Source organism: Polypterus senegalus, chromosome 8 (assembly GCF_016835505.1).
Source record: "Polypterus senegalus isolate Bchr_013 chromosome 8, ASM1683550v1, whole genome shotgun sequence".
Taxonomy (NCBI): domain Eukaryota; kingdom Metazoa; phylum Chordata; class Cladistia; order Polypteriformes; family Polypteridae; genus Polypterus; species Polypterus senegalus.
Window position 1 is genome coordinate 18,867,489 of NC_053161.1, and position 27,396 is coordinate 18,894,884.

Below are 27,396 nucleotides of genomic sequence, written 5' to 3' on the forward strand. Positions count from 1 at the left end.
TGAAAGTGTATTTGCCAGTAATGCCAAGAGGATAAAAAAGAGCATCTTTGCCAGGTAGGTAATTTAATAGAAGGAATCACTAAGTTTAAATTTGCTCAGAGCCTAGGTGAAATAGGGTAAGCAATAATGCAAGGGAGTGAAACATTTTTACAAAGGTAGATTAATAAAATAATTTATGTTTGCTCCTAAAATAATTTTGAAGTCTTCTAAAAGAAGAATCTGATTAGTCAGCAATACCAAGTATGAAAACAGAGAGGAACGGTAACTGCAACAAAAACATATTTTTAAAACCACCAACCTCTGTGAAATGACAGTGAATCTGTCCAAGGAAATTGAACCCAAATTTAATAATTTTAAACTTCAAGTTTGGATGAACAACAATGATCACACAACATTTCCGAGGGCTTGCTGAGGAAAAAACTGCCATGCTATACCAATTATTGTTAAGTCTAAGAGTGGTGACTCTGAGGCTAGGGATCTGCACTGGCAATTGGAAGGTTGCCGGTTCAAATCCTGTAAATGCCAAAAGTGACTCTTTTCTTTTGGGCCCTTGAGCAAGGCCCTTAATCTGCAATTGCTGAGCACTTTGAGTAGTGAGAAAACTGCTATATAAATTCAAAGAATTATTAAAATTTGAGATTCTTGTAAAAAAATGTATATTTTATTATGCCAAAGTAGGTCAAGGACAGTCGATCTTTTGGTATTAGAACTGAGACCCCAGACATTCCAGGAAGCAACTGTCAAGCTACCCATTAGATTGAGAGAAGAACAATATAAAAAGAACATAGGAAACAAAAAATTCTAAAGAGAGAAGAAGAAGAAAAACAGAAATGCTGCACCATCACACACTCACTGCTTCTCCAGGCACTCAGGCTTTGGGAATTCCACAAAAGAGTGCCATTTAAAGAGAGTACCGGTACCAAAAAGCTCTGCTATGACCCCAAAACCCAAAAACAGTACACCAGTTGTCCACCCATCTCAACCCAATACAGCTGTAAAAAAATACCTAAAGAAAGAACAGTGAATGAAACATGTTTTTGGAGCATGCAGTTTTCTAATTCCTCTCTTTTCTTCTCCTTTGAACATAACAATGCATCATGAGAAGAACAGTCCAAGTGAATAAACAACTGAAAAGCAGATAGAATTCCACATATTAGCCCAATGAATGGCACCTAGGCTCAGAGGGTTAACAAAGGTTCTGTTGCACTAGACTCTAAAAGGGCCAAACCATCATAAGGCAGTTGTAGGGACTACCCAGGGTAATCCAAAAGATCAGTTCTCCTGAGGTGTCAAGGTCGGTCAGCAATTATGTCTTTATGATAAGACTAAAAAAGATCTGCAGACCATTAACTAGGGTAGAGAGGAAATAATAGCAAACCAGCCATATGGGCTACTGTCATGACTGAACTCATGACCTTTTTTGTTTGATGTGTAGAAGAGCTGAAGTCAAGAAAAAGATTAATTTAGTGGCCTTCAAAGATTAAATGTGGATTTTTTGGAATTCACAAAGAGCTGTCACCTGTCCATGTACTTAAGAAACCATACTATTAAAGGTCTTGGATGAAAATAATTGCCATTACGAGTATAAATGGTATGACATTTTTTAATTATCAAAGATTTTTTTTTAATTAGGAAAAATTATATATTATAAGAGGATGGCCAGCATCTGCTCTAGAGGAGGTCTCAGTGCGGGAAGCCTACTATATAAGACTTGAGATTTCAGCGTGAGAACATCTGCTAGAGGACATAGCTGATGACCCCCATGGAAGGTTGGTAATAAATGTTTATTCATAGTAAATTTTAGGAGGAAAATGTGTCAGAAATTGGGCAAGCAGCCAGAGTCTCAGTGAGCTATTCTAACACACACTCCAGTTAGTTAAAAGCATGGAGAGTAGAAGCAGGTCATTCTGAGTGAACACTGCCCATATCATCAATATCTAGCATTTTCTTGTATCCACTGTCACACATTTCAGTAATACTGAGACCAAAGCAACAACTAGCAGCCGTGTGGGGATCCTGTTTATATGCTTTTTCTCTAAAAGTCTTTGCCCTGTTTTCAAAATCCTCTTGAGGTTTGTCAAAAGATGTGCTCTCATTCCTTGCCAGACAAATTCCTGTCACTCAAGCATGTAGTCACACTAAGCCTGTGAAGAGCTGTCAACTGCTAAAAGATTTCTCACAGACCTAGTAATGAGCACCAAGTGAGTTATAACACCAGAACATTTTTTGAAAAATATTTTAAGGCACCTCCCACAAGTTTGATTTTGTGGCTTTCATTGATTCTAAAAGGGATAATTCTGGATACCAGACCCCCTCTGGATGACCATATTTTACACCTTGAATACAAGTGACCTGAGATCACAATTTGTTGATTCTCTTGGGTCAATGTCCTTTTCTGCTGGGCACAATAACTCAGCCAATGGTGCACTCACACATATTACTTTGTATACCTCATTACGCTGATACCTACTGTGTGCCAGTCTTTATGTCAACTTGACAAACAGATGCAGCTTTTTATAGAAAGAGGAACATATATACTTTAAGAAATTTAATGCTGATTGATGCACTAAATTATAAAAAAGTTAGTTCAAATCATATTTAATTATTAGTATTCAGAAAGTACTTTGCCTTTTATTAATTTACCAGAAATGGCGCACTGTATGATAATGATAATTTGACTTATAGTTTTCCTCCTCTTTCTCTGTATGTTTAGCATTCATTTGCTTAGATGTTGATGCACTTGCTGCATCCTGAGCAGTTCTTCTTTTATTCACACTAGCTGCCCGCTTTGTTTTCTTTCGTCAGGATCTTTTCACGTTAAAACTGATTAAGTCAGTGTTTGTGTTGCAATTACTTAGTACTTTTCTTTAATTTTTCACTTAAGCTGGTGATTAAGTCTTCAACCTGCCTCAAGAATTATTTAAGATAAGGAGGTAGGGATGAGAATGGTACCCGTACGCATGCGCCTCACGGCCTCCCTGCTAGCCATTGCTGAGAATTGATTCTAAAATAAAATAAAAAGAGGAATAACCTTGGAGGTCAATCATCACCCTGAAAGCGGATGGTAAACGTCACGTAGTATATGTGTACCAAATTTCAGGTCAATAGGTCAAACGGTTTGCAAGCTACAGGTGATTTAAAATCCTGGACAGACAAACGAACAGCCATGGCAGCGTATTATATAAGAAGATATTAAGTCTGAAATGTTACTCAATTAAATGCAAAGCCTACATCTTTGTAAGGTAATAAATAATATAAAATTGAACTTTTCTATGTATAGTCTGACACAACTCTTGATAAAAGTGATTGTTAGCTTTGATGACAATATGGCATCACCAAGTTTTCTTTGCATCTGGACAGCCAATTAAAAATAAATCCACAATTCCTGAAAATTCCTCAGGAGGGAGACATTGCACTGTACTTGATGTGTTAGACTGCTATTAATTTAGGAATCTGCTAGGATCTATTACATGCTCTTTGTAATGTTGACAGTGGTCTAATGTTCAGTGGGAGGATAAGAAAGCAGCACTGTCTGATAATCCTGTATTTAAAATGCGATTACACTAAAGCTTGGTACTGTGTGCGACGACTATACAATTCCACTGGGTGCGCTTAAATGTATACAGAGAATTAATAAAATATTACAATATATCCGATTATAATAATATATGTGTGTTTATACCTTTACCCTCAAGATCTGAAACACCTTATTATTCTAAATTTTTACATTTGCATGTTGTAATAAGATAAGTCCTATAAGACTATAAGATAAACCTATATCGCCATATAGAGATCACAAAAAAATCATAATAATATCCCAAAAAATTTGAGGATCTCTCTAGAAACCTTCTTCAGTTCCCTCTATCTTCTTAAAAGTGCTTTTCTGCCTTTAATGGCTTGCGCCTCTGCTTGGCGCATCGATTCGGACGTAAAGGGCTAGTTGCTTCTAAAAGAGAGTTGCTATTCAGTCCACGATCCGGAACGAGCCCGGTGGTAAGTCTTTATGATGCTCCTGACAGATAGAAGAGAGGAAGGTCTAACAGCGGTTGAGCAGAGCAATATTATCTATTAATGGGACTGGAGCGCCCATCGTAAACAGCGTTCCAGGGGATGTGGAATCTGCAGTAGGAAGTTGTTTTTGAATGCGGAGCGAAGGGGCTTAGTCTCCAGCGAAGCACGGAGGAGAAAGGACCAGCAACCCCAAGCAGGCTGTTGTCTCGAAATTACTTCAGACACATGGTACTTTTTAACAGTCACCTGACAGTCGGGGAGACCCTTTCTGTATAACCAAGTTTTCGGATTTCGCTTAAGAAAAGCGCCTAGAGGAACAGCTATCTACTCTTCCAATTATCTTTCTCCAGTGAAGGTGGCATAGACAAGCAAAGGCTGGGATGTAAAAAATAAATGAATAAAGAAAGAAGGAAGGAAGAAAACGTAGATGCATGAGTGATGAAAAAATGAGCCGTATGTGATCACGGAAAGCTGCTTTTCGCCTCGCTTAGCTGTGCGCTCTTGGGCAGCGAGGAGCCCACTCCGAGACTCTGGAGAGATCTGAGGGCGCGCTGCGCTGCGCCGCGCCGCTTCTTCCCTCCAGCAACAGAGCAATTCACTCCAGACCTGGATAAAGCCTTTGTGGATCCTCGTCAAATTCGGGCCAAGAGACAACCGTTATCTGCTGGACAAACTGGAATGTTAAGGGATTAAGAAATGGTCTTTTTGTAATACGAAGGAGGCTGAAAGGTATTGAAAGGGAGAGGGGCAGCAGGTAAGTGATACAAGTAGTCAGTAAAAAAAAAAATGATAATCACAGTTTATTGACGTCTTGGCATTGTATAACCTTCATTGTTTTAGCTCGTTCTAAATTACTGAGTGAAAGCTGACTAAGCAGACATATTTACTTTATAAAGGCGATTTGCATGGTCAGGGTAAAAATGTAGCTGGCAAACTGGGAAAAATATAGAATGAGGCGCCAGCAACAGCTCGAGCACAAGAAGAAAGACAGAATTAAGTTGTGAAGGCGAGAGTGCATGTGGTATCACTTTAAAGGCGGATCTTCGAAAAGTATGAAATGTTTTAATTGTAGACACCTCTGAGATCAATTCTACTTTGTAACGGTGTTGGAGTCGCACTCATGCGCACCCTGATCAATACTCTGTGTCAAGTTGCGCCTTTTAATTCGGCTCAATCGGAGCCCTTTATTATTATTTAATCTACCATCAGTTCTATGTGCTGATAAGGTTAGTTGAATACTATCGATTATTTGTGAAAATTAGCGCATAGTCAGCACAGATCTCTGCACAGCTTGCGAAATTCAACTAATGAATGGCTTTTCAGTTGGAATCAAGATGTTTTACCTATACGGGGAATATTAATATCTGATGTGTTACACACCGGTACGGACAGGTACGTTTCCATTTTTAGTTTTTCCCCTTGCGACGCTTGTTGTTTTTTTGCCTTCTTTCTTAGTTTGCATCTCACGGGTTTCTAAGAATCGGATTTTAGGTGTTTTCAGTTGAGCATACGGTATTACCACAAGCATACAGTGGAATGTAAACTTGATTGACTCTGCGAAATGACATTAATGACATTTTAATAATCAGATGGTGCCGAAACTCCTCTTTTAAGAAGTTGTTTCCCCCATTATAACCTGTATTTTGGTATTTTTGTCCATGTGTACACTTCTGATGTTAAACCTCTCTCATAAGTATAGTTTTTTTTTTCATATTACTGGGAAGCTGATAATTATTAGCGTAACAATACATATGGCCTCTGTACTGCAGTCACATCCACATATGCGGTACTATACTGGTTTATTTGTACCTTTTCTTTTAGTTTCAAAACATATTTGCTTATTTTGAAATGATTATCATTGTATTCCCGTGAAGCATTTTGCAGAAAGTAGTAAGACGTCAGCACAGATTTTCTAAAGGCCTGCATATTAATACTAATAATAGATAGATAGATAGATAGATAGATAGATAGATAGGACGGGTAGGATAAAAGATGATAAAGAAAGAAAGAAAAAAGAAAGAAAGAGATAGATAGATAGATAGATAGATAGATAGATAGATAGATAGATAGATAGATAGATAGGGCACACACATACATTTGATATTATTTATGAAAAATGGCACTTTACGCACACACATCTAGGTCAGTATTTGTCATTGGGATAACAAGATGCCCTTCCGAACTTTACATAATTTGTGATATTTTACATGCAGTTCCAAATGCTAAACTACCTGATTTTGTGGCATGGCGTTTACTAAGTCCCCCAAACCGATACCCACCCCCTTACTTGCCTTCATCCTATCATCCGAAAAGCTTTGTTTAACCCCGGATTTAAACCCACAACTAGTCAAGTTTTTGCACACTGTAGTCCATTTATCGACATAATCTGATCATCTAATAAAATATCATTATTTGCTCTTTACAGCCTTTTCAAATCCACAAGGCACCCTAAATCACCAACCCAGCGTATTTATAATTTTTTTGTACTTTTTAAAATTTTCACTACTGTTCAACATAAATATACAATAAAGATCACTAACACGATCTTCATAATTGGTTACAATTTAATATAGCTAATTACTTTCTCTGAGCGATAGCACATAATGAACGGCGGAAGAACAATAATCTTTCGATGTGTTGCATGGATGACTAAATGTAGAAAATATTATTTGTGATATATACAATACATCGTCACATATTCCACTCATATGTGCAGCACCTAATCGGATGCAGAATGAGGAATGAGGAGCAGGTGAGGAAAGGCGCCGTGGGAGCCTCAGTCAGTCCCAGTTTAGCCGTAGCGACGGCTGTTAAGGCCAGTGATCGCAAGAAACCGAGAGACTCTTATAGTTAGTGCGAACAATACGAGCTGAGATTACTTAAGGGGAAAAAAGATTTCCACACCACGTGCAGATAGCGCATCAGGAAATTGCGGTGTCGTCAAAAATCGCAGAAAGCGCCTGTTAGTAGAACAGATTTGGAAAGGGAAGAATAGGTAAAAGAGAGACAGAGGGATGAATACTGATAATTGTTTAGCAGATGTACTGCAAAAACCTTTCGTATTGCTGTTAAGATTGCACGTTAGTTATTAGTTTATTTTATCTAGCTTCATAATGCACGACATTAAGTTTTCTACGCATATTGAATCTTAACTTCATTCAACTTTGGATTTCTTTTATCTGTCCGCTGTTTTTTACTTGTTCAGCTTTGAAGACTTGACTCTCACCATACTTAGAATGATTATAGCGCGCATAGAAAATGCATATTCAGAAAACAACTGCAATGTAAATAAAATCAAATAACGTTTAGAATAAGTTTAACTTGTCAGTTTTAAATAGAAATTGATCAGTAGAATAACTGGAAATTCATTTTTGGATTTAAGTGTGAAGGATTTAGTTCCTGCCCTTTCGCTGAAATTGTGTAGAACAAACGCGACCCTAACTGTGTTCAGAATGGGTGGGTAGGTGGCTGGCTGGATGGTTTAAATTTTAAGTAATTGATTAGAACCGATTCAAGCGATAGACTCCTGACTACTCTCTCTTGAGATCACAGGGCGTTTGGAAATACGAAAGTGAATCGGAAAATAAAGGGATTGCTACAGTGCTGCATATATCATCAGCATAACAAGTTTTCAAATACTGCGAGCCAGTTTAAGACGGGATTTATAGATACCCGGAAAAAAACATGATACACGAAACAGTTATCGTTACTACATCGATAAATGAAATTAATCTGGTTATTTCCTTATAACTGGCTGCCGTCCAGAGCTGGTTCCTATCTTAGCAGCACCATGATCCGAAATGTGGGTCAGATAATGGATGAATGCTGTCAGTATAATCACACATTGTTGTTCAGGTACAGTAAAAAATGCCGGCGTTTCACAAATGTGTTTTAACAGAGCCTTTAAAGAATTGTGCCTAAACGTTTAAATCAGTAAGCTTTCGACAAGACACATTCATTGCGAGGGTAAAGTAACAAAGTTTATTATTGTCAGCAGAATAAATGAGAGAGAGCAGGGAAGATACTGATTCATCAGAGCAGTTTTGTGGAAGTTATTAAAGGATCGCATCCGCAGGATATACCATTAGTCATGGTCTATTTCACACACAACACACACAGTAAAAGGACACGTAAATACAGTTTTGTTTGCATAAGAGGTTAGTGTAGAGGTCGGGTCGCTCAGTTTATCCACTTACATGGTGTTTATTTTTAATTTGCAATTATAAGATCTGCTCAACGCCATAGCGCTCATCTCAATAGACTGTGATATGTCATTGATGTATAAGAAGGGAGGAACAACCAATGGTGTGGTCGAAAAGTTAGGAAAATTTTACTGTCATACCCGTTAGCGATTAAGCCTTCAACAGGAGAGAAAATCGCTCGTTTTTTGAAACAGATTAGCGCCCCTTCCAGGGTTTGTTCTTCAATTGGCCGCCTGTCACGTAAGTGGATTAGCAGGTGTGAGAATGCTGTTATTCTTATGAAACAATACTTTTTCTTTTCATCTATATACACATACATATTATGTCACATCTTTATAATGTGAAACTTTTGATCACCTACGTTTGTAAAAGCTGTTATGCAGTTATTCAAGAAAAAAAAAACACTAGCCACTTTGTTGTGAGCATTACATGCTTCCATTTTATGTCATTAGACACACTTGTTAAGTAAGTCATTAAACAGTTAATTTCAAGCAGTATCTAGCTTTCTATTGTTGCTTTATATAATATAGGAATTATAACTCAAAAGCTAATGTTAAACTTTTTAAATAATTGTACAAAGCAAACCTTATTCTCAGTTTAAAGGAAGGCGCAATTTGTCCTTTAAATGTCTATAATAGTAAATCTGAACAGCAGGTAACCGGCGTTCATTTTACTTTACAGTGTCAGTTTCTTATATGCAGTATTTGACATACAATGAATTATGCTCTAAGGTATTTGAAGCCATCAAACCGCTTCAAACTGACAGACATGTTAAGTCCAATCATTTACCTGTGTTTAATAACTTTCATTCCTCTGACCCCAAATCGGAATTAAACAAGTTCCTAAAATGGATGGAGTCATTTATTGTGTCTTGTGCCATGTTCATGGATGTTGTTGTCCCATTACAGCCAGACAGACACCTAAAGGGGCACACAGTGTGTGTGTGTGTGTTTGTGTTTGTCAGAGTCTTATTCATTCATTCTCCTGCATCAGTCAGCTACTTGGTGATGAACTGCCATGATCATTTCCCGTTTATTTTTGATGACTGATAGCTTATTATTTTTATTCAACCAAAAATAAGAACAGCTACTAGTTAAAGATAACCGCATAAACAAGTTTGTTCCTTGCTGTTCTGTTTTCTTGTAGCAGAAATAAAAGTGAAGCCAATAAATATTACAGGGTACGATAGCAGCAACATGCAATGTTCTGAATGCACTTTGAATCTTTGTCTTGTGGCAACCTTTCATTTATGATATTATGATCAGCTGCTTTCAAACAGATTTGTTTCTTTCACAGATATGAAAAACAATATTTATAAAAGACAGAGATTATGCACTGGCATATTAACAATCCCTATATAGCAACACAAAATTAAAAGACAATTGGGTTGTAATTCTTTTAAAACTAATTTAATCAGCTCAAGACCGAATCCATAGGTTGTAGTTACTTTTTCAATTTAGCAATTTTATGATCAGTGATATCATTGATATTCTTAGCAATCAGAATGGTATTAGCCAATCATCTCTATTATTCTTAATACTAATTGTGAATACAAAATATCACCCCTAGCACAGAAGCAATAAAGCAGTTTAAGTAAAGGATGAATGGATGCACACTAATATATTCATACGGGCATAAAATGACCTCTTTTACACTAAGAAACGCTCCATCTTTATATTAAATGATATTGTTATTCATTATGTCTGCTCACGAATGTCATATTCTCCAGTAAGAAATTCTGGGTGGTGGTCGAATGTGGTTTGTTAAGTTTCACTTGATTGTATGGAATGTTAAAGTCTACCCCTATATAAAGAAATAAGATCAAATTCTTTCAAACATAATATATATTCAATTTACAATCTATGTGTAAATCCGTCTCTGGGACAAAATTATATGTTAGTGGAAAAGACACATACTTCAATTTCCAAATTCATTAAGAATATCCAAATGCCAACAGTTCACATCTGACAGTGCTGTCTAAAATTTAGACATCTTGCATCGAATCGGAAAGTGTTTCTTCAAACACATTTCCAGATTTCTTTGCTTGTACAGTATTGACGGTAGACAGTAACGGGACGCTGGGCCTGTTTTTGCTTTTATGAGTTCTTTCCTAAGTGTTCATGCATTCACTGTGAGTGGAGTCTGCGAATGTGGCTTGAGTGGACAGACCTGTGCTTGTGTGTGACCAGCATCCCAGTCTAGCTGTTGTCCTGATTTACTTTTTGCTGCAGTCAGTTTAAAATTGATAACAAAATTTGCAATATAACTTACTTAAAGTAGAAAGCAATAAAGCCGAGACAGAAAGGCTGATAAATTACACTATCCTTTAATTATTGAGATCCAGAACTGCACATAAATCGGTGAAATAATTAATCATTATCATTATTGATAGGCAATGATTGCTCTAAGCAACTTAAATCATATTTTATATGCATATCCATAATGTATTCAATAATTTCAGCGGCATAATTTGACTTTGGTAAAAGGTTATCTTATGTTTGTGTAAATTTGTTTAAATTTGTTAAAGTTAAAGGGGAGTTTCTTTGACTGCTAGAGCAGCATAGTTCATTTATCTTGTCTTCAGAGCTTGTTTCAAAGTTTTTCATTCAAGCAGTAATGAAAATGTTAATCTGTGGAGGTGGACTCACTAATGTAGGTGATTCAAGGAGAAATGGGCATAGCTATGCAAACAGCATCTGAAATGATGCCTTAGGTTCAAGGAGATGTACCATTTGGTGCCAGCTGACGTACAGTCAAGGAAAACCTTTTAAAGTTTTGAAAGGTTATTTAGCTGAAAACAGCCTCTAAGAAGGACGTGTAATGTCATTACTTTCATTTTTCACATAACCTCTTCCTACCTTGCCTTTTGTGACCTTCAGGTGAGGCCAGCTTGCTTGTACACAGGCAATGGGACAACATGTGTTTCTTTAAATCAAGAGCAGATTTTTAGTTCTCAATATGGAAATAATAATACAACACCGTCCCACCTTCTGGCACACACCCAGTTATTAAGAGTGTCGGGTTTGTTGTAGCTCAAAAGCAAGGAGAAAAAAAGGATATGCTAATAGGATGCTTATAAATATTCAGATGAACATTTATAGGCAGATGAATTGCCTGCTAAATATTTTGTGGCAGTTTTCTTAAATTGAATGCAATGTAGTTTTCTTATGCTTACAATGCCATGTAGAGGATGACTGAAGTGCTATCAGTTTTTCCTTGGGTGTAAGAGTTGGTTAAACTAGTAAACGTGCTGTATCTCTGGAAATTGAATGACACTGCATCTAAAATCTGATTAAAAAATGCAAATAGAAGGCAGTATCACTAAGATTAATAAGGTAAGCAACTTTCGAATAAGTGGCCCTTTTGAATTAGTACTTTTTTTTTTTATAAAAATAAAATAAAAAATAAAGTAAAAATAAGTGTAACATTTTAAAAAGTATGATGCGTCTATAATCATTTTTGAACATTTAAGGAAAATGTCTGCTTCTTTACAAATTAAATGCCCAGATTTGTATGTGTTTTGCAAAAAAAAAAAATTAAAAATGCAATATGTTGATATTTATAGCAGGTATATTTTCATGTATAGTTAGAAAAATAAAAAATACGGGCAAACAACTGTTTGTATTTTTTTTTTTTTTTTGCACCTTCAGTGATAATGTAGAAAAAATGAATATTTGTGCATTCTTTCCATTCTTTGTTATTCCACTCCATTTCAAAACTATAAAAATAAGATGTTCTTTCCACTCTTCAAGACTATACAAATACGATGTTTTATATATACAAATGTCACCATGTTTAATATTAACATGTACTTTGTGTGCACAGTTGACTTTAACACTTTCATTAACTGCTGTTACACTCTTACAAATATTATCATTAATGGTACTTTATGGTTCTTTACAGGGTTGTGCGCTTCCTCATATCGCTATTCCTTGAAAGGCTCCATTTCATTCTGGGAAGTGTTCTTTGCATATCAAGTTGGTTTTTTTGTGCTTTGAAGAAGTTCCCAATGTGTAGAAAAAACCTGAAATCATTAATGTATGTTAGGCTTCCTAACAGGACACTAACAAATTAAGAAAACCTGGTACTTGGGCTGTGGTATTGTACACTCTTCAAAGTAAAGCTGCCAGAATGGTTCTTCAGAGCAGTGCCATAGGGGGGCCATTTTTGGTTCCCAAAAGAACCACCCACATGAAAGTTAGAGATAGAACTATTTATTTATATTTATTTATTTGTCAAGGGTTCATACAGTAAATAACAATGGATAGATGGTAACAGATTTGTGAAATAATGGGCACCTAATTGTTACAAGACTCTTGCTGCATACAATAACATAAAACAGGCTAAGTTCAGATTTTCTTAATGTGTTAGTGTCCTGCTAGCTAGCCTACCATACATTAAAGATTTCAGCCTTTTTTTCTGCATATTAGGATGTTTTTCAAAGCACAAAGGTCTCATTTCATATGCAAAGAACCCCTTCCAGAACGAATTGGTGCTTTGACAAACAAAAGTTTAACTAGGAGCCACTCAACACTATAAAGGACCAAAAATGTCATTAAAGAACCAGTATTTTTAAGAGTGTAGGCACCAAGAGTCGTTTTAAAATCTTGTAGCATGCGTTGATAGTGTGTTACTGTACCCACCACACAACAAACCACCCGGATTGGGACCCAAAATCTGTTGCCATCTAGCCATGGTTAATTACTGTATGGAGCCTGTTATGGATCTAAAATGTGAATGCATCTTTTGGGAACCAAAAATGGTTCTCCTATGGCATTGCTCAGAAGAGCAGCTCTGGCACCTTTAAAGTATTTTTAAGAGTGTTAGGCCCAGAACTACTTTGACCCTTGTTTAGAACAAATGGGTTTGGAAAAAACATAGATGGATATTTAATTGGAGAGTATGACATTTTATTGTTTTATTTTGAGTCTATTGTGTTTGTTAACCTATGCACAGTTTTCGTAATACCAAATAGAATATAATCGGACTTAAAAATAAAGTACATGCCAGTGTGCTATAGCACTTCTCTGTATCATACTGTACAAGATAAATTTATTTATAGGGTCATTATTGTCATGTGTACCAAGTGCAGTGAAATTCTTACAGTCATGTGCTTATCAGTCAACATTATTTATACCTGATTACAGTTCAAACACTGTTGGTGTGTATTTTGCACCTTCTCTATGCATCTGCAAAGTTTTTTTTCCAGGTATACTGGTTTTTCTCCTACAATATTTCAAATGTCCATATTAGTTTTGTGGCAGCTCTATTGATGTATGTGGGTACAAGGGTGAGGGTGAATGTGAATTTGGATACATTGGTACCCCACACAAGCCTAATTCCTGCCTTGCAAAAAATTGTTCCTCGTGATTATGATCTGAATTAAGCATGTTGGTAAATAGATGAACAGATTGATATTTACAGTGATACAACAATTAGCCAGATTACAGAAAACATTCTCAACATATTTGTTTAGTGGGTCCTCTCTGCCTCATATTTGCAGGGGTCTTTATGTTAAACATGTTAAAGTCATTATTGCAATAGGTACTGCACTCTTTGATTTTATAAAGAGAAATGTTACTGTAAGTAAGAATAAATTACAATGCTGTTAGAATTGATAACAAGGGCAATAAAAGTACTGATGTATTTTATATAACTATGTGCAACTGTAAAATATTTTTTTTAAAATTACAAAGCCAACTATTATCATTTTTCTTATAGCATTCCCAAAACTGCTTAATATAGTTCAGAGTCAAAGCCTATGGTCACAGCACCAAGCAGGAACCAACACTCAATGGGGACACCAGTCCAATGTGGTGCCTTCTCATATGGGGCCAGTCAGTCAGTCAGTCATTTTCCAACCTGTTATATCCTAACACAGGGTCATGGGGGTCTCCTGGAGCCATATGGGGCCTGTTTAGAATTTCGAGTTAACATAAGATGTGCATCTTGATGAACTAAATGGCCTCATCTAATTTATCACACTTCTTATGTTCTTTTGAATGAAGTAGTAAAAGCAGAATGCTCAAAACAAATGCTGACCTGAGGAGACCAAGGAGGCTCCACATAGATTGTGACTTGGTGCAGAATTTGAACCCATAGAGGCAGTTTAAATAATATACAGTATAATGTAATACAGTTCTGTGTACTGCATTTATCTGACTGAGCTGAAAAAACAAAAGGAAAAAAAAACATGTTTAGCTGTTACCATAACTTAAATACTTAATGAGAAATAAAGATAAGTAAATCACTTTTAAATGTACAAGGTAATTCTGAATTCAAAGCTGAAATGAACAATGGGCATAATTAAGTTAAGCTGTTCATGTACACACTAAATCTAGCCATTGATTAAAAGGCTGGCTACAATGAAAATTGTTGCCATTGCAAACCTAGTGGAGAAACACTCCCAAGTCCTAAATTAAAATATCTGCTAATGTCATGATTTGCTGTGCTATCACACATTAGGGCTCACAATATTAGAGTTACTTGCATTCCTCCAACACTCCTACACAGAAAGCTATAAAGTTTGCAACATCAAGTATACTGTTTGTGAGGTCTTACAATCATATTAGAAAATGTTTTGATAAACGGTCTGCTCAACACAAGTTAAGTTAACATCTGAATTCATTTTCTTGGAGTACTTTGGTTTCCTCCTACGTCCCAAAGATGCGTGAGTTATGTCAGTTGGTGACTGTACATTGGTTCAGTATGAATGAGTGTGTGTGTGTGTGTGTCCACTCCATGATGAATTAGAATTCCATTTGCCCCATGCCATGCATCCAGACTTCTTTGGATAAGCTCCAACTCCCCATAATTCTTTAACAGGAAAAGCAAGTTTAGAAAATGGATTGGGAAATATCAAAACAAATTTTACAGGCAAGAGGAGACTATACACTTAGTTAGGCTGATTCTGTAATGGAATAACTAGGTTTGCCCAATATTACATCCAGTTGCTATTTAAAACCTGGCAAAATTTCCACTTCAAATACTATTACTTGGCAATCCGTTCTTCCTGCTAGTCTCTTGAATGGGTTTCCTTTTAATGTTCACTGATGTCTGTGGGTATGTAATTCACAGTTTAACTGCAAGACTAACGCTGGAGTAGAAATTTTTCTCAGTCATTGGATATTGCTTCCAGAATACTATCGGAGTATATTATGAAAACTTGATTTTACCTCTGACTACCTTATGGTCTGTGGTGGGCTGGCGCCCTGCCCGGGGTTTGTTTTTCTGCCTTGCGCCCTGTGTTGGCTGGGATTGGCTCCAGCAGACCCCCATGACCCTGTAGTTAGGATATAGCAGGTTGGATAATGGATGGATGGATATCTTGTGTGTATTTCTTTTGCAAAGCATTTCACTGCTATATACATTTGTTCTGTACAGTTTCTTGCTCTTAAATTGGCTACTGTAACATTATTTAATCAGAATATGCATTTGAATCCGATAATGTGAACTCCTGATCTATAGTGGTGCTAAATTGTGTCACCATGTCCTGAAATAAATGGCCTACTCTTTATAAGGGAATAGACACATTGAGCCTATTTTTGGAATCAATATTAGATTAATAATTAAATGCCAAGCATGAATAAAGAATTAGAATCATTATTCTAATACTCTGTTCAGTTCAACTGCAGCTGTCATTTGAAAGACAGAAAAAGGCAGTGTCATCAAAGGACATACTTTGAAGGGGATTTTAAATATGTTCCATATTACTTTATTCCCGTTACATTTATTACCTGACCATTTAAAAAAAAATCATAAGCAGGAGATAAAGATGTTTGCAGACCTGAAGCAGCTCTTTCTGTTGTGCGGAGGGTGAAGGTGAAACCCAGACATTGTATATTCAGTAAGATAGAAGCGATTTTACCTGGCTTGTATGTCTGAGAGCATAAGGTAAATATAGAGGTTGCTTTTTACTTTATCTTTATATTGTTTGGATTTTGTACAAGTGGAGACAATATTATGGCTTTCACAGTTAATGTGGTATTGTATTTTGTGCGACAAGTGACAAATAATCTGCTTCTTATGACACTGTCCACAATAGACATGGCATTACAGAACGCCTAGGAGCAAAAGGATGGCCCATTGTCCTTGGTCATAAAAAATGTGGCTATAAATGACAATGGACTGCACAGTTATTTCTTTTTTAAGGAATTCTGTTGACTGGAGTTTTTGTTATCATCTCCTCCATCATTAACTGGCCATATCTCAATTATTATGTTAAAAGACTTCATATTGTCATGATTTGTTCTTTTTAATCATTGAAATTGCTCAGTTTGCTTTAATTGTTTCTTAATATATGAGTTTTATGATTTGTTATTTACTGTTGATATATTAGAGTTGTGAACATTCAAGGGCTCTGAGAATGCTGCAGAAAAAAAGCACAATAGTACTATAGTAGATTGAATTAAATGGAATTGAAAGATATAATTATGTGTATAATAAAAAAGAAGTGTTTACAATTAAGGAAGCAGAGTTGTCAAATGTTTCATGCTGAAATTACATGGTAAGAGAGTACTGGTGGCACTATAATAATAATAATATTGTAGATAGTATGGTAGAATAGACTATGAACTTTAAATTCAGATTTATTGCCATGTGTGCATTTTTTGTGAATATAGTGAAATTCTTACTTGCATATATATATTATATTGCTCACCAGGATGATCCAGGGAGAAAAAATACTGCAGTGTAAGATCTGCAGTGAGGTGTTTAATGATGCTGTTTCACTTTCTAAGATGGTGTATATTAAGTATGTTTAGACAAAAGGCATCTGGGTACTAGTAATAGCTTTGTTAACCATGATATTTAGCCAGTGAGGATGGATTCCACTGGTCAACTGTAGAACAGATCGAGAAATCTGAGTTTCTACTCATACGTCTGAGGAAACATAAGCATTGATAAGCATTCTTTCACTCATGCACGCCTTTTCTGACCATGGATATTCCATTGCTGGTTCATAGTGAGTCAGAGCCTATCCAAAGCAGCATTGAGTAGAACACCCCCATGTACTCTGGTCTAGCATAGAGAAGCTACTTAACCTAAATATAATAATAATAATAATAATTCTTTACATTTACAGTATATAGCACTTTACTCACTAATCAAAATGCTTTAGTGAGTGGAGAGCCACTTCAACCAACACTAATATGTAGTGTCCACCTAAATGATGTGACGACAGCCATTTATTTCTGTGCCAGTAGACCTACCGGATATTAGCTGTTAGGTGGTGAAGTGGAGAGAGAGATAGTCAATTAGAGACAAGGGATGATTAGGGGGCCAGAATGACTAAGCCATGGAGAGCAAGTTAGCCTGGACATCGGGATACACCCCACTCTTTACGAAGAATGCCCAGGAAACTTTTATGACCACAAAGTCAAGATCTCGGTTTTACTTCTCATCCGATGGATAGTCCCATGATTACAGCACGGTGTCCCTGTCACTGCACTGGGGCATTAGCATCCATATTCAGACCACAGGGCAAGCACCCCCTGCTGGCCTCATGAAACACCTGTTCCAGCAGCAACCAAAGCTTTTCCTGGTCTCCCATCTAAGTACAGGCCTGGGCGGATATGGATGACCTTTTCTGAAGTGTATATGGTTGGCATTTGGGAGGAAATTATTCTTTGTAAGCTTTTGCAGGCATAGGAATAATGTGCAGACTTCTCCTAGAATAAGTAGGCCCTTTGAGGAAGTAACATTAACCTTAGTACCACTATGCTGCTGCAGGTGACATTATATATTAGAAATATATAATGAATATATGGATAACCTAAGCCTTTTATTAGCTGACTACAGAAAGTGTCTTTACAAGCTCTCTATTTGTTGGCTTTATCCCTTCTACTGTTTAGTTTTCTGAAAAAATGTGTTTGACATTCACCCTCTCTTGTCTATTCCTTAGCTTTTTTCAAGGGTGTCTGCTAGGTGACTCATAAATATGACAAATAGCTGAAGAAATCCAAATTTAATAATGACAATGTCCAGGTTTTCTGTATTATTTACATCATTTTCTGGCTTTTATCTATCTTTTTCCCAGAAAGTGAGAGAGCATATTCAGTTCATTTTATTCTTTATAAAGCTCTTTTCCAATTATAAGCTCATGCCCCCCTGAGTCCCTATGCACATGATACCTCTGGTCTGATTCTCCCTGTACTTCATTCTCTTCAGCCTCAAGATATTTTTTTATATAAGTAGCATATGCCATGTTGAAAACTGCTTTCAGCAGCTTTTGTTTGTTTGGAAAATGTGTCCTGTAAAAGAGATTTATTACTCTTTCAAGAAAACTAGATGCCCATTTTATTTTTAAAGCTCACCAGTGTTTAGCAGGCTTATCTGTTAGACAGTATTAAATAGCAAATATTGAGAGGTGAAATCAATGCAGTTGTTTTATATATAGTGTGTGCCGTTAATTATGACGGGGTAGTACCTGAAGTTAATCAGAGTCCAAGCAAAATGGCACAGATAGGAAGAAAAATCAGACTTCTTTATCTGTGTGTATATGTCACTCAAATAGACAGGCAGCACTGCAGGTGCAGCACACCATATAAAACAAAGTGCTGAGGGAGGGGCAGAATTATCCTGACTGTACACAGACAGGCATCTGCCAAATGTCAGTGTGTACAAAACAACTACCTGGGTTAATATTTTTGGAAAAGTTTCCTCTTCCCTACTAACAGTCTTAGACTTGTTACTCCATGATTTATAAACACAATTGTAATTGGCAATGAGATCTTACAAAGTAGGTGAAGTGACTGTTTAAGGCTCAGTGGAGATTACATACCTGAGAAGTCTGCATTTGTATGAAAATGTTGCCTTTACCGGAAATACTGCATGTTCAGTCTTGGGTATCATGTGTCTTCTCAGTAACAATCAGTGAGCCTTTCTATGATATGGTTTGAATACTCTCCCTTAAGACAGCCTAGAGGAACCTCATACCTCCCACTCTGTGTATGTATTTCTAAATATACTACAGTTAGTGTCTTTCCATAGCTGCATCTGGCATGCAACAGATTAGCACAAATCACCCTTGGCACTCCCTATACACCGATCTAAAAAAAAAGTCCTCATTCTTTTCATATATACTTTATCTATATATTTACTATCTATTTTGGTCATATTGAAAACTGTATTAGTCCTGTGAAGGGTTTAAGGTGTCCAGACCTGATATCCCATTCTATAATAGAATTATGTCAACATTTCTAAATAAAAACTAAATTAATTTTAATTTACCTTTGTGTATATAATATATAGTATTTTTGTGTTTTTTGTCTGTGTCTGAGTGCTGTATATTACAGAGACAGTGTTTCAATTTACCTTAAATCCTCATACAACAGTTCCAAACAGTTTTAACTCTCAAAGCCAAGTGCATTTAAGAGGAATACTGATCCTCCTATACTCCCATGTCACAGACACGCCAACTTTAGTGTTAACACTATTGCCAACCCCACACAACCCTTTTTAGTATTCAATATTTCTAGCATTTGTAATGTGTATGTCTTAGTGGCAGTTAGTGTATTGAGGTTCCTATGGCATGCTCAGAAGGTATTAATATATGACCCTCAGCAAGTCACTTAACCTGTCCATGCTTCCATTCTCTGATTTCACAGAATTGTATTTTGTCTGTTTGATGTGCCATGTACTGCTCCAAATACTTTTAAAATGTGCAGGTTAACCTGTAGTAAGCAGACATTGCTCCATAAAAAGAGCCCTGAAAGGGAAACTTTTATTATTTGTTATTACTAATAACTGACCATGTTAGATGGAAGCATCTTGCAGTTCAAAGACAGTGCAATGAAAACCTCCATGGATTGTGTTAAAAAGCCGTGAACTATGAGGTAATTCAAAATCCTCAGCTTCTGCATAAAAAACAGGAAATGAAGATGTCAGTTTAAAATAAAAGGGTTGTTCAGTATTTTAGCATTGCATGGAGTTACTAGATACAATGGCACCCTGGCTTGAAATAAGTAGCGTGAATGTAGAGTCTGCGGCTATGACTTGCACTTTTAAAATATGGTGTAGCGATGGGTCTAATAATGGTGTACATGTAATGATGTAGGTGTTCACACAGCAGTATCAGTATATGTTTTGGACCCTCCATCCTATCCATCAACCATCCATTGATACATTATCAAACCCCATTAATCCTGTTCAGGGTCATGGGTACGGATGCCAAAGTTCATCCTGGGAGCAACATATGGAAGGCAGGAAGCAAATCTTCTCCTTTATTGGGTAGGTAAATAAGTACAGTATGCCCAAGTTGTGTCGTAGACAGTAGGACTTTAGGGACTTTCAAAACTAGGTTTGATGTTATTTTAGAAGAATTAAGTGGATAGGAACAGCAAGCTTTGTTTATGCTGAACTGCCTATTCTTGTGTAGATTCTTCAAATGTCCAACATCTACATATGATTAAATAAATATGTCCAGCATCTCCATATGAATTAGATACTACCATACATCAATTGTGCTCTCACAACTCAAACTCAAATGTTGCCTGTGAGGTAAAAGTAAGGACAATTTCCTTTAGGCAAGAATTGTATTGGGTCAGTAAGTCAAGAGTTTTATTGGGTTGATAAGTACAGTGGAACCTTAGGTCACGACCATAATTCGTTCCAAAACTCTGGTCGAAACGCAATTTGGTTGTGACCCTAAGTAATTTCCCCAATAGAATTGTATGTAAATACAATTAATCCGTTCTGGACTGTACGAGCTATATGTAAATATATTTTTTTTAAAGATTTTTAAGCACAAAAATTGTTAATTATACCATAGAATGCACAGTGTAATAGTAAACTAAATGTAAAAACACTGAATAACACTGACAAAACTTTGAACAGAGAAAACTAACATTGCAAAAGTTCATGCTATATCCTTATGAACCGCTCTCTGTAAACACTTTTTTAATGAGTTTTAAGCACAGGGAAAAAAATGAACATTTGAAAAATCCGTAATTTATACAAAAACTAACCATAAACAACCAAGAAAACTAACCTTGCATGAGTCGAGTTCTGTCATGAAGGAAGTGAGGAGGAAATGGGTGAAAAGGAGATTACAGTTTTGAGGTAAATTCTGTGAAGATGCGGGTTCGCTGCATGCTCCCATCTCACTTCCAGGAGCCCTTAAACCAGTCACCGTCAGTAATGTTACCGATGAGCACGACAGTGAGGCACTACAATGGAGCAATCGGATGGTGCAAAAAGTGCCAAGTGCTTTTATTAAAATCAACAAAACAACAATCAAAAAGAAAGTCCAAATTAAAGTGCAGTGCTTTCAGAATCATTCAATGAATAAATGATCCCATAAAAAGAGAAGTGAAGTGGAGTTTAAAATTCAATAGAAAAAAGTTCATTAAATACAACGAGATTAAAACAATGCTCGAAGCAGTCTCTTTAAAAACAAGCCCGGTGCATTCTTTAACTGCCTTCTCGCACTCTCTCGCACTCTCTGTCTTGTTTGCTCGCTGCACAGGGAATGCACAGGGAGAGACTGAAAACGTGTGGAAATCATCGGCACATATGAACTGGAAGGGAAACTGGCTTGTTCGTCACCTAGGTGTGTGGTCATGAACAGATGCAAAAGTTTGGCAAACGTTTTGGTCGTAACCCAATTTGTATGTGGTCCGAGACGTTCGGGACCCGAGGTTCCACTGTAAGTGTGGCCAGTATCATTGTATCATACTGCATACCTTCTACGTGCTAGCTTACTACTGCTTAGTGTGCATTATTCACATTGCATCATGCACCACATCTGTGTGCATGTATTCATGTACAGTGTGAATGCATTATACACATGCATACTCTGAAAAATTAATTTACATTAAGTCAGCTTGGCTGCTGTCCATAATACTAACAGCTCATAAGAGTCAGTTAGTAATCAGTATAAATCACACCATAACTTTACATTCTGGAAAATAAAATTTCCACTACTTTGGGTCCACATTCCGTGCCCTGGATAATTTTTGTCATTAGCAAAACATCTCTGCAATACAAGATTCTAGAACAGGGGTGGGCAATGTCAGTCCTGGATAGCCGCAGTGGCTGCAGGTATTCATTACAACCCAATTACTTAATTAGAAACCAATCCTTGCCAGTCTCAAGCCTTATTTAATGTTATGGCTTGATAGTCTGCAATGTAAGGTTCGTATATCATAGATTTTTTCCTTTCCAAAGATCTCATCCAAATGATTTGAAGCTTAAAACATTTGGTTTTCAGTCTGCCACATTTTTCAATTAAGTGTTTTATTAAATCAAACAGTGCAAGATAAACCCACAGAGAGGTAAATGGAAACAAGTTAGATGGAAAATTGCTGGCTGCTTTGTCATTTACATCTTATTGCTAATAAGGAGCCATTAAACAGTGAATGCAGCTCTTTAAGATTGAAATAAGCAATTAAGGGTGGGGAACCTTAACAAGCAAGACCACTAAAATGAAGCATCAAAATGTCATTTAAGCAATAAGTGCTTCATCAGCAATAATTGACCTCCCATTAAGAAACTGGGTTGGAACAAAAACCTACAGCCACTGCGGCTCTCCAGGACCGACATTGCCCACCCCTGGACTAGAATCAGTGCACTATGCATGCTAGTGGCATGATTACTATGGACTGGGTGCCAAACATTTACACGGCACAATCATGTAAATATGCTCATTTACACCAACTGAAAGTTTACCTGTATATATACATTATTGACATGTATATTTATTGGCATTATAACTTTACACTGCTGTGCAAAATAGGTTTTGCTGGTAACACCAATACAAAAACTTCAAAAATGCAGTAACAATAAATATATGGTACAGCAGAAGAGTATGGCAAACACAGATTGTTAAACAAAGCAATGATGATAAAGTTGCAACAATATGAAATAAAAATATAAATATCCCCAATAAACTTACACTACTACACAAGAAAGAACAAGTACTAACTAAACAATACAATAAGTGAGCTACAGAATAGTCAGTAATACTGAATCAGTAGTGCAAACTGATTAGCATTGTAGATGCTCATGTTATGTCGTCTTTGGCTCATTTCAAACAGTTGATTATATGGAAGTTCACAGTTCAGTGTTGCTGGTACAACACTGAATGTTAGAATATTGCTTACCGGATAGCTCAGGGGGAAGCAGTTTATTCCTGTTTGTTCCTATGGCGTGTGCCCTCCGTGATGATACAGAGTGTTTTCTTCAGACTCTTATGAGAGTGGGGTCTCAGAGATGAATATGCTATAAACCAGTTTCCCTCAATACAGCTGCCAAAGTTGTGTCTTAATCCTTGGAGGAGTATCTCTGTATTATCAGTATGGCATTCTGGTAATGGTTTGAGACTCTATTGTATCCATTCCTTCAGAATAGTCAGTCAGCCTGTAAGTGCTCTATGCCACATGCACAAAGAAACCACTATAGCCTACCTGTTTGATTGATGACCTGACAGGACTCATGCACTTTCTTGATCTCTCTGCAGTGATGTTCAGCCTCTAGCTCTGAGTCATAACTTTGACACAAAATAAAGAGGTGGGAAAGAGTTTTTTCAGTTCAGTAGAGGTGTACATTGGAGGATATGACACCCATCTTAACATCTCTGACTGTTTAGCTGTGCTTGTTTTCACTAAATGAACAGGCTGAAAATGGAGAGCTCATCTTGTATGTGAATGGGCCTTCTTTCCAAGATGCCACACAGTCTACAAGAATGTAAACAACACATGCAAGCAGAGAGTATCCCGAGTGTGATGGCTCTCAGACTGACACATTTTGGCCATTTAAGAGCACATTTTTCTTATAAGCCACTGAAATGACACACAGATTTGTAGCTGTCCAGTGCAGGAGGAAACATGAGGAATGTGGGGATTTGTTCAGCACCTTTAGCTCCCCCATCCCAGCTCTGTTTAATTATGTATTTTCCTTCATTCTTTTGAGTGTGCCCCATGTTGGACTGATGCCCCATAATTCACTTATCCATTTTCAGACCCATGTAATTATACATTGGATTAAACTGGATCTGAAAAGAAGGCTATAAATTGCATCATCCAGTAGAAAAATCTTTCTATACTATGCATACTGCATGAGCAGCACATCCTTAAATTAAGGTTTTAAAGAACTTCATCACACTACCTGTCCCTTTAATTTTTCTTTTCATGAAAAAACAACATTATTGACAAATGTTCTTTAATTAGAAATGACACTATAAATCCTCTTATGCAGATACAACACTTTTACAAGGCTCACTGAGAACATTTTTAGCTTTGAAAAGCCATGGATCTTAGGGTTCTGGTGACTTCATCATAAACCACTTGAGCCTCGATGTAATTATGAGCTTGTAATTCACTGTAGCCCATCTATTACTCTCTATGTAATCTTTTAGTGATTGGCTCCATTTTTCAAGGTTCGGTGCACTGTGTTATTGAAGGCCTACACTGAAACACTGAGTGAATAATGTTTTACACTTCATGGCCAGCTGATTGCTTTTTTTGATAAAATTGTAATTCCCACTGAGAAACAGTTCTGTAATATAAAAAGAAAAATAAACTTGTTGGGTATATATAGCTGACTGTAAAGAAATGAGGCATTGCTTGATATTTGAATGACATTTTAGCCCTACCCAAGTTTTAAGGAGAATCCTCATTACGTGTGAAGTGTGCAGGGAAAATACTGAGAAAGGCCAAGATACTAAATGATACGACTATGTTTTACCCCTGTCCATAGTTTATTTCTTGCCTGAAATGTCTCTTCCATCATGTTTTTCCGACAAACACATCTCAGCCGTGAATATAATGTATCTCCTTGTCAATTTTTGAACATCACTCAATGTTGTTGCACTACATCAATAATTTTAGGCAGCAGACATAACAGTGTAGTCCTGTAGTTTGAAAAGGAAATGAATTAGAAGGGTGTGGGGCTGCAGTGTTTGAAGTTGCAGACTAGACACTCATGTTAAGCAGGATGAGAAAGGCAAGGTTTAAACCATCTTGGTTTGATGTAGGCCAGTTATTTATAAGAATGCAAAAAAATGTACAAACTGTTCAGAGCTCAGCACTTTTCTATTTATAAAGTAATAATGCAACATTAAAAGGACCCCAATGTGTCGGCTTTCACTTCATGACTTAGCAGTTTCTTCCATTTATTAGTAAGTGGATAAATAAATGAAGAAAAAGAGTTTTACCTTTAAAGGATGTCCTTCAGATATAAACTGTTAACAAGCTTGCCTATTTGCAAGTATTTTGTATATAACAATTTAATTTATTTAGCACAATCTTATAAAATGACTCAGAAGACTAAAGGAATTCAGCCTATAAAAAAACAAAAACAAAACTCAAAAGCCTAAATGTATTTCAAGACGTGGTGTGGTGAAGCAGTTAGTCTGGCTGACACATAGCTTCTGCCCCCGTCATCGACAGAATGGGCATTGTCTACCTGTGTCTGTGTTTACTCCAAAAACACTTTTATATTAAAGGTGTAGCAGTGAACAGGATCTGTGAAATATTAAAAGACATCGACAATGCCCTCCTGTTGACATCTACTCCCATCCACACCTCTCAAATCACTCAACCAAGCCCAGTACAGAAAGAGAACAATGGAGTAGAACTGGAGATGTCTGGTGGTGCAGAGGCAAGATCAGGCTCCAGAAAGTAGGGTTTGTGATGACTAGAAGTGTCCCAAGGTAGAGGGGGCTAAAAGTGAAAACTGAGGTGTTGACCAGTGTTCCATTTCTCAGTATTACTGCTGGGTGACCCTTTTACCTTTGACACAGAATGTTTCAACAAGGCAAGATTAAGAAAACATTGAAATGAGTGAGAATCAGGAGAGGCTTAGGCTATCTTAGCAGCAACTAGGCCCAAGGAGAACAGCCCTTCCTTTATGGAAGTGAGAGAAACAGTAAACAGGTCAAGAAGGAGGGATATTCATGGTTTCAGTAGAATCATAGTGGACAGAATTGAGGACAAAAAGGTAAAGATATTAGGTCAGAGAGATGAGACTGGCAAGCATTCTCAAAATTTTGAAAAGTGCTTGAGAAATTCTTAATACACTGATGGAACAAGGGGTCCTAGCTAAAATAGCAAAGAAGCTGCTGGAGATAACATGTAGGCAGTGTATAAACTTCAGCTGTACTTGCTGGTGGTTGGGATTATTAGATTAGACAATTCTGTGCACAGGTTAGGTTAGTTGGTGTCTCAAATTTGGCTCATCAACTGTACTCTAACAGATTGGTGTCCTGTTGAGGGTTAGTTTGTACTCTCTCCCCACCCACCCCCAAGAACCTACTGTCTAAAGGGAAAACTGGATTCAGAAAACTAGTCAATAAGTAAAAATTTACTCTGAATAAAATACAATATCTTATTTCTTACAGCTGTTTTAAATGATAAATTTTACATAAAGCAGAAAGGTACTGACTATAGACTAAGGATTGCAAAGCCAGGCAGCAGTAGTTGTCACACTAGGGCCTTTCAAATCTCAGCTCGCTTGTGCCACAGAGTCACTTAAGGGCAGTACTACTCATCACTGGTCCTGGAGGGCCACAATAGCTGTTGGCTTTCATTACAACCATTTCTTTAACGCTCAGTTAACTCCTGCCTGTTGTCCCTAATTATGACACTTCTTGTTTACTTGTTTCTGCTTACAGCCTGTTGAGTGTTTCGCAGTACTAGTACATTTGGGAAAAGTGTTTTATGCTAACCAAATAGTTCACAGAAGTGCCTCTTTAGTTTGCTGTTTTTATTGTTTCTATCACTTCTTCCAACATTTAGACATGGATGCACAGGCACATCTACAAAGCCTATTCATTGGAAAGTACCTACTGTATGTAGTTGTATTAAACATGTAATACTAATTGGAAGAATGTTTGACTCTTATAAAGCAGTATTTACTGTCATAGCTTCCTTCCGCATAATTCATACATACTGTCTCTGTCGGTTTCATGTATGTCTTAAAGTATGCAGTGTTGAGCCCACATGGTAGCTACCATTTTTACTCATTAGCTTTAACTTTAATTGTTCATATCCTTCATTACTAGGAATATCCATTTCATAGGACAGCTAAGTAACCTAAGAATACTTTGGATTCTCTAGCAGAAAGACAGCAGATGCAAAACTGATAACTGATAGGGTAACATGTCCTTCCTATATCACACATGTTATGCTATGAAGAAAAGCAAGCTCCTGTTTTTAAATTTATTACAAATTGTCTCCTGTGTAAA

General features: G+C 36.8%; 1 protein-coding gene across 4 annotated transcripts in view; it reads left to right on the plus strand.

Annotated features, from left to right (window-relative positions):
• The first annotated feature begins 3,868 nt into the window (after positions 1-3,868).
• LOC120533832 (chemokine-like protein TAFA-2) overlaps positions 3,869-27,396 on the plus strand; it is a 640,348-nt gene continuing 616,820 nt past the window's right edge. Inside the window, exon 1 of one of the 4 annotated variants that reach the window (XM_039760858.1) lies at positions 3,869-4,765. Coding sequence is in view for 2 of the 4 variants with exons in the window: in XM_039760856.1 (XP_039616790.1) it covers positions 16,090-16,106 (17 nt within the window). In the remaining 2 variants the exon portion in view is untranslated. Of the gene's footprint in view, positions 4,766-5,122; positions 5,404-6,733; positions 6,764-16,075; positions 16,107-27,396 lie in introns of those variants that run through there. The other 3 variants (XM_039760859.1, XM_039760857.1, XM_039760856.1) reach the window with 3 other exon arrangements.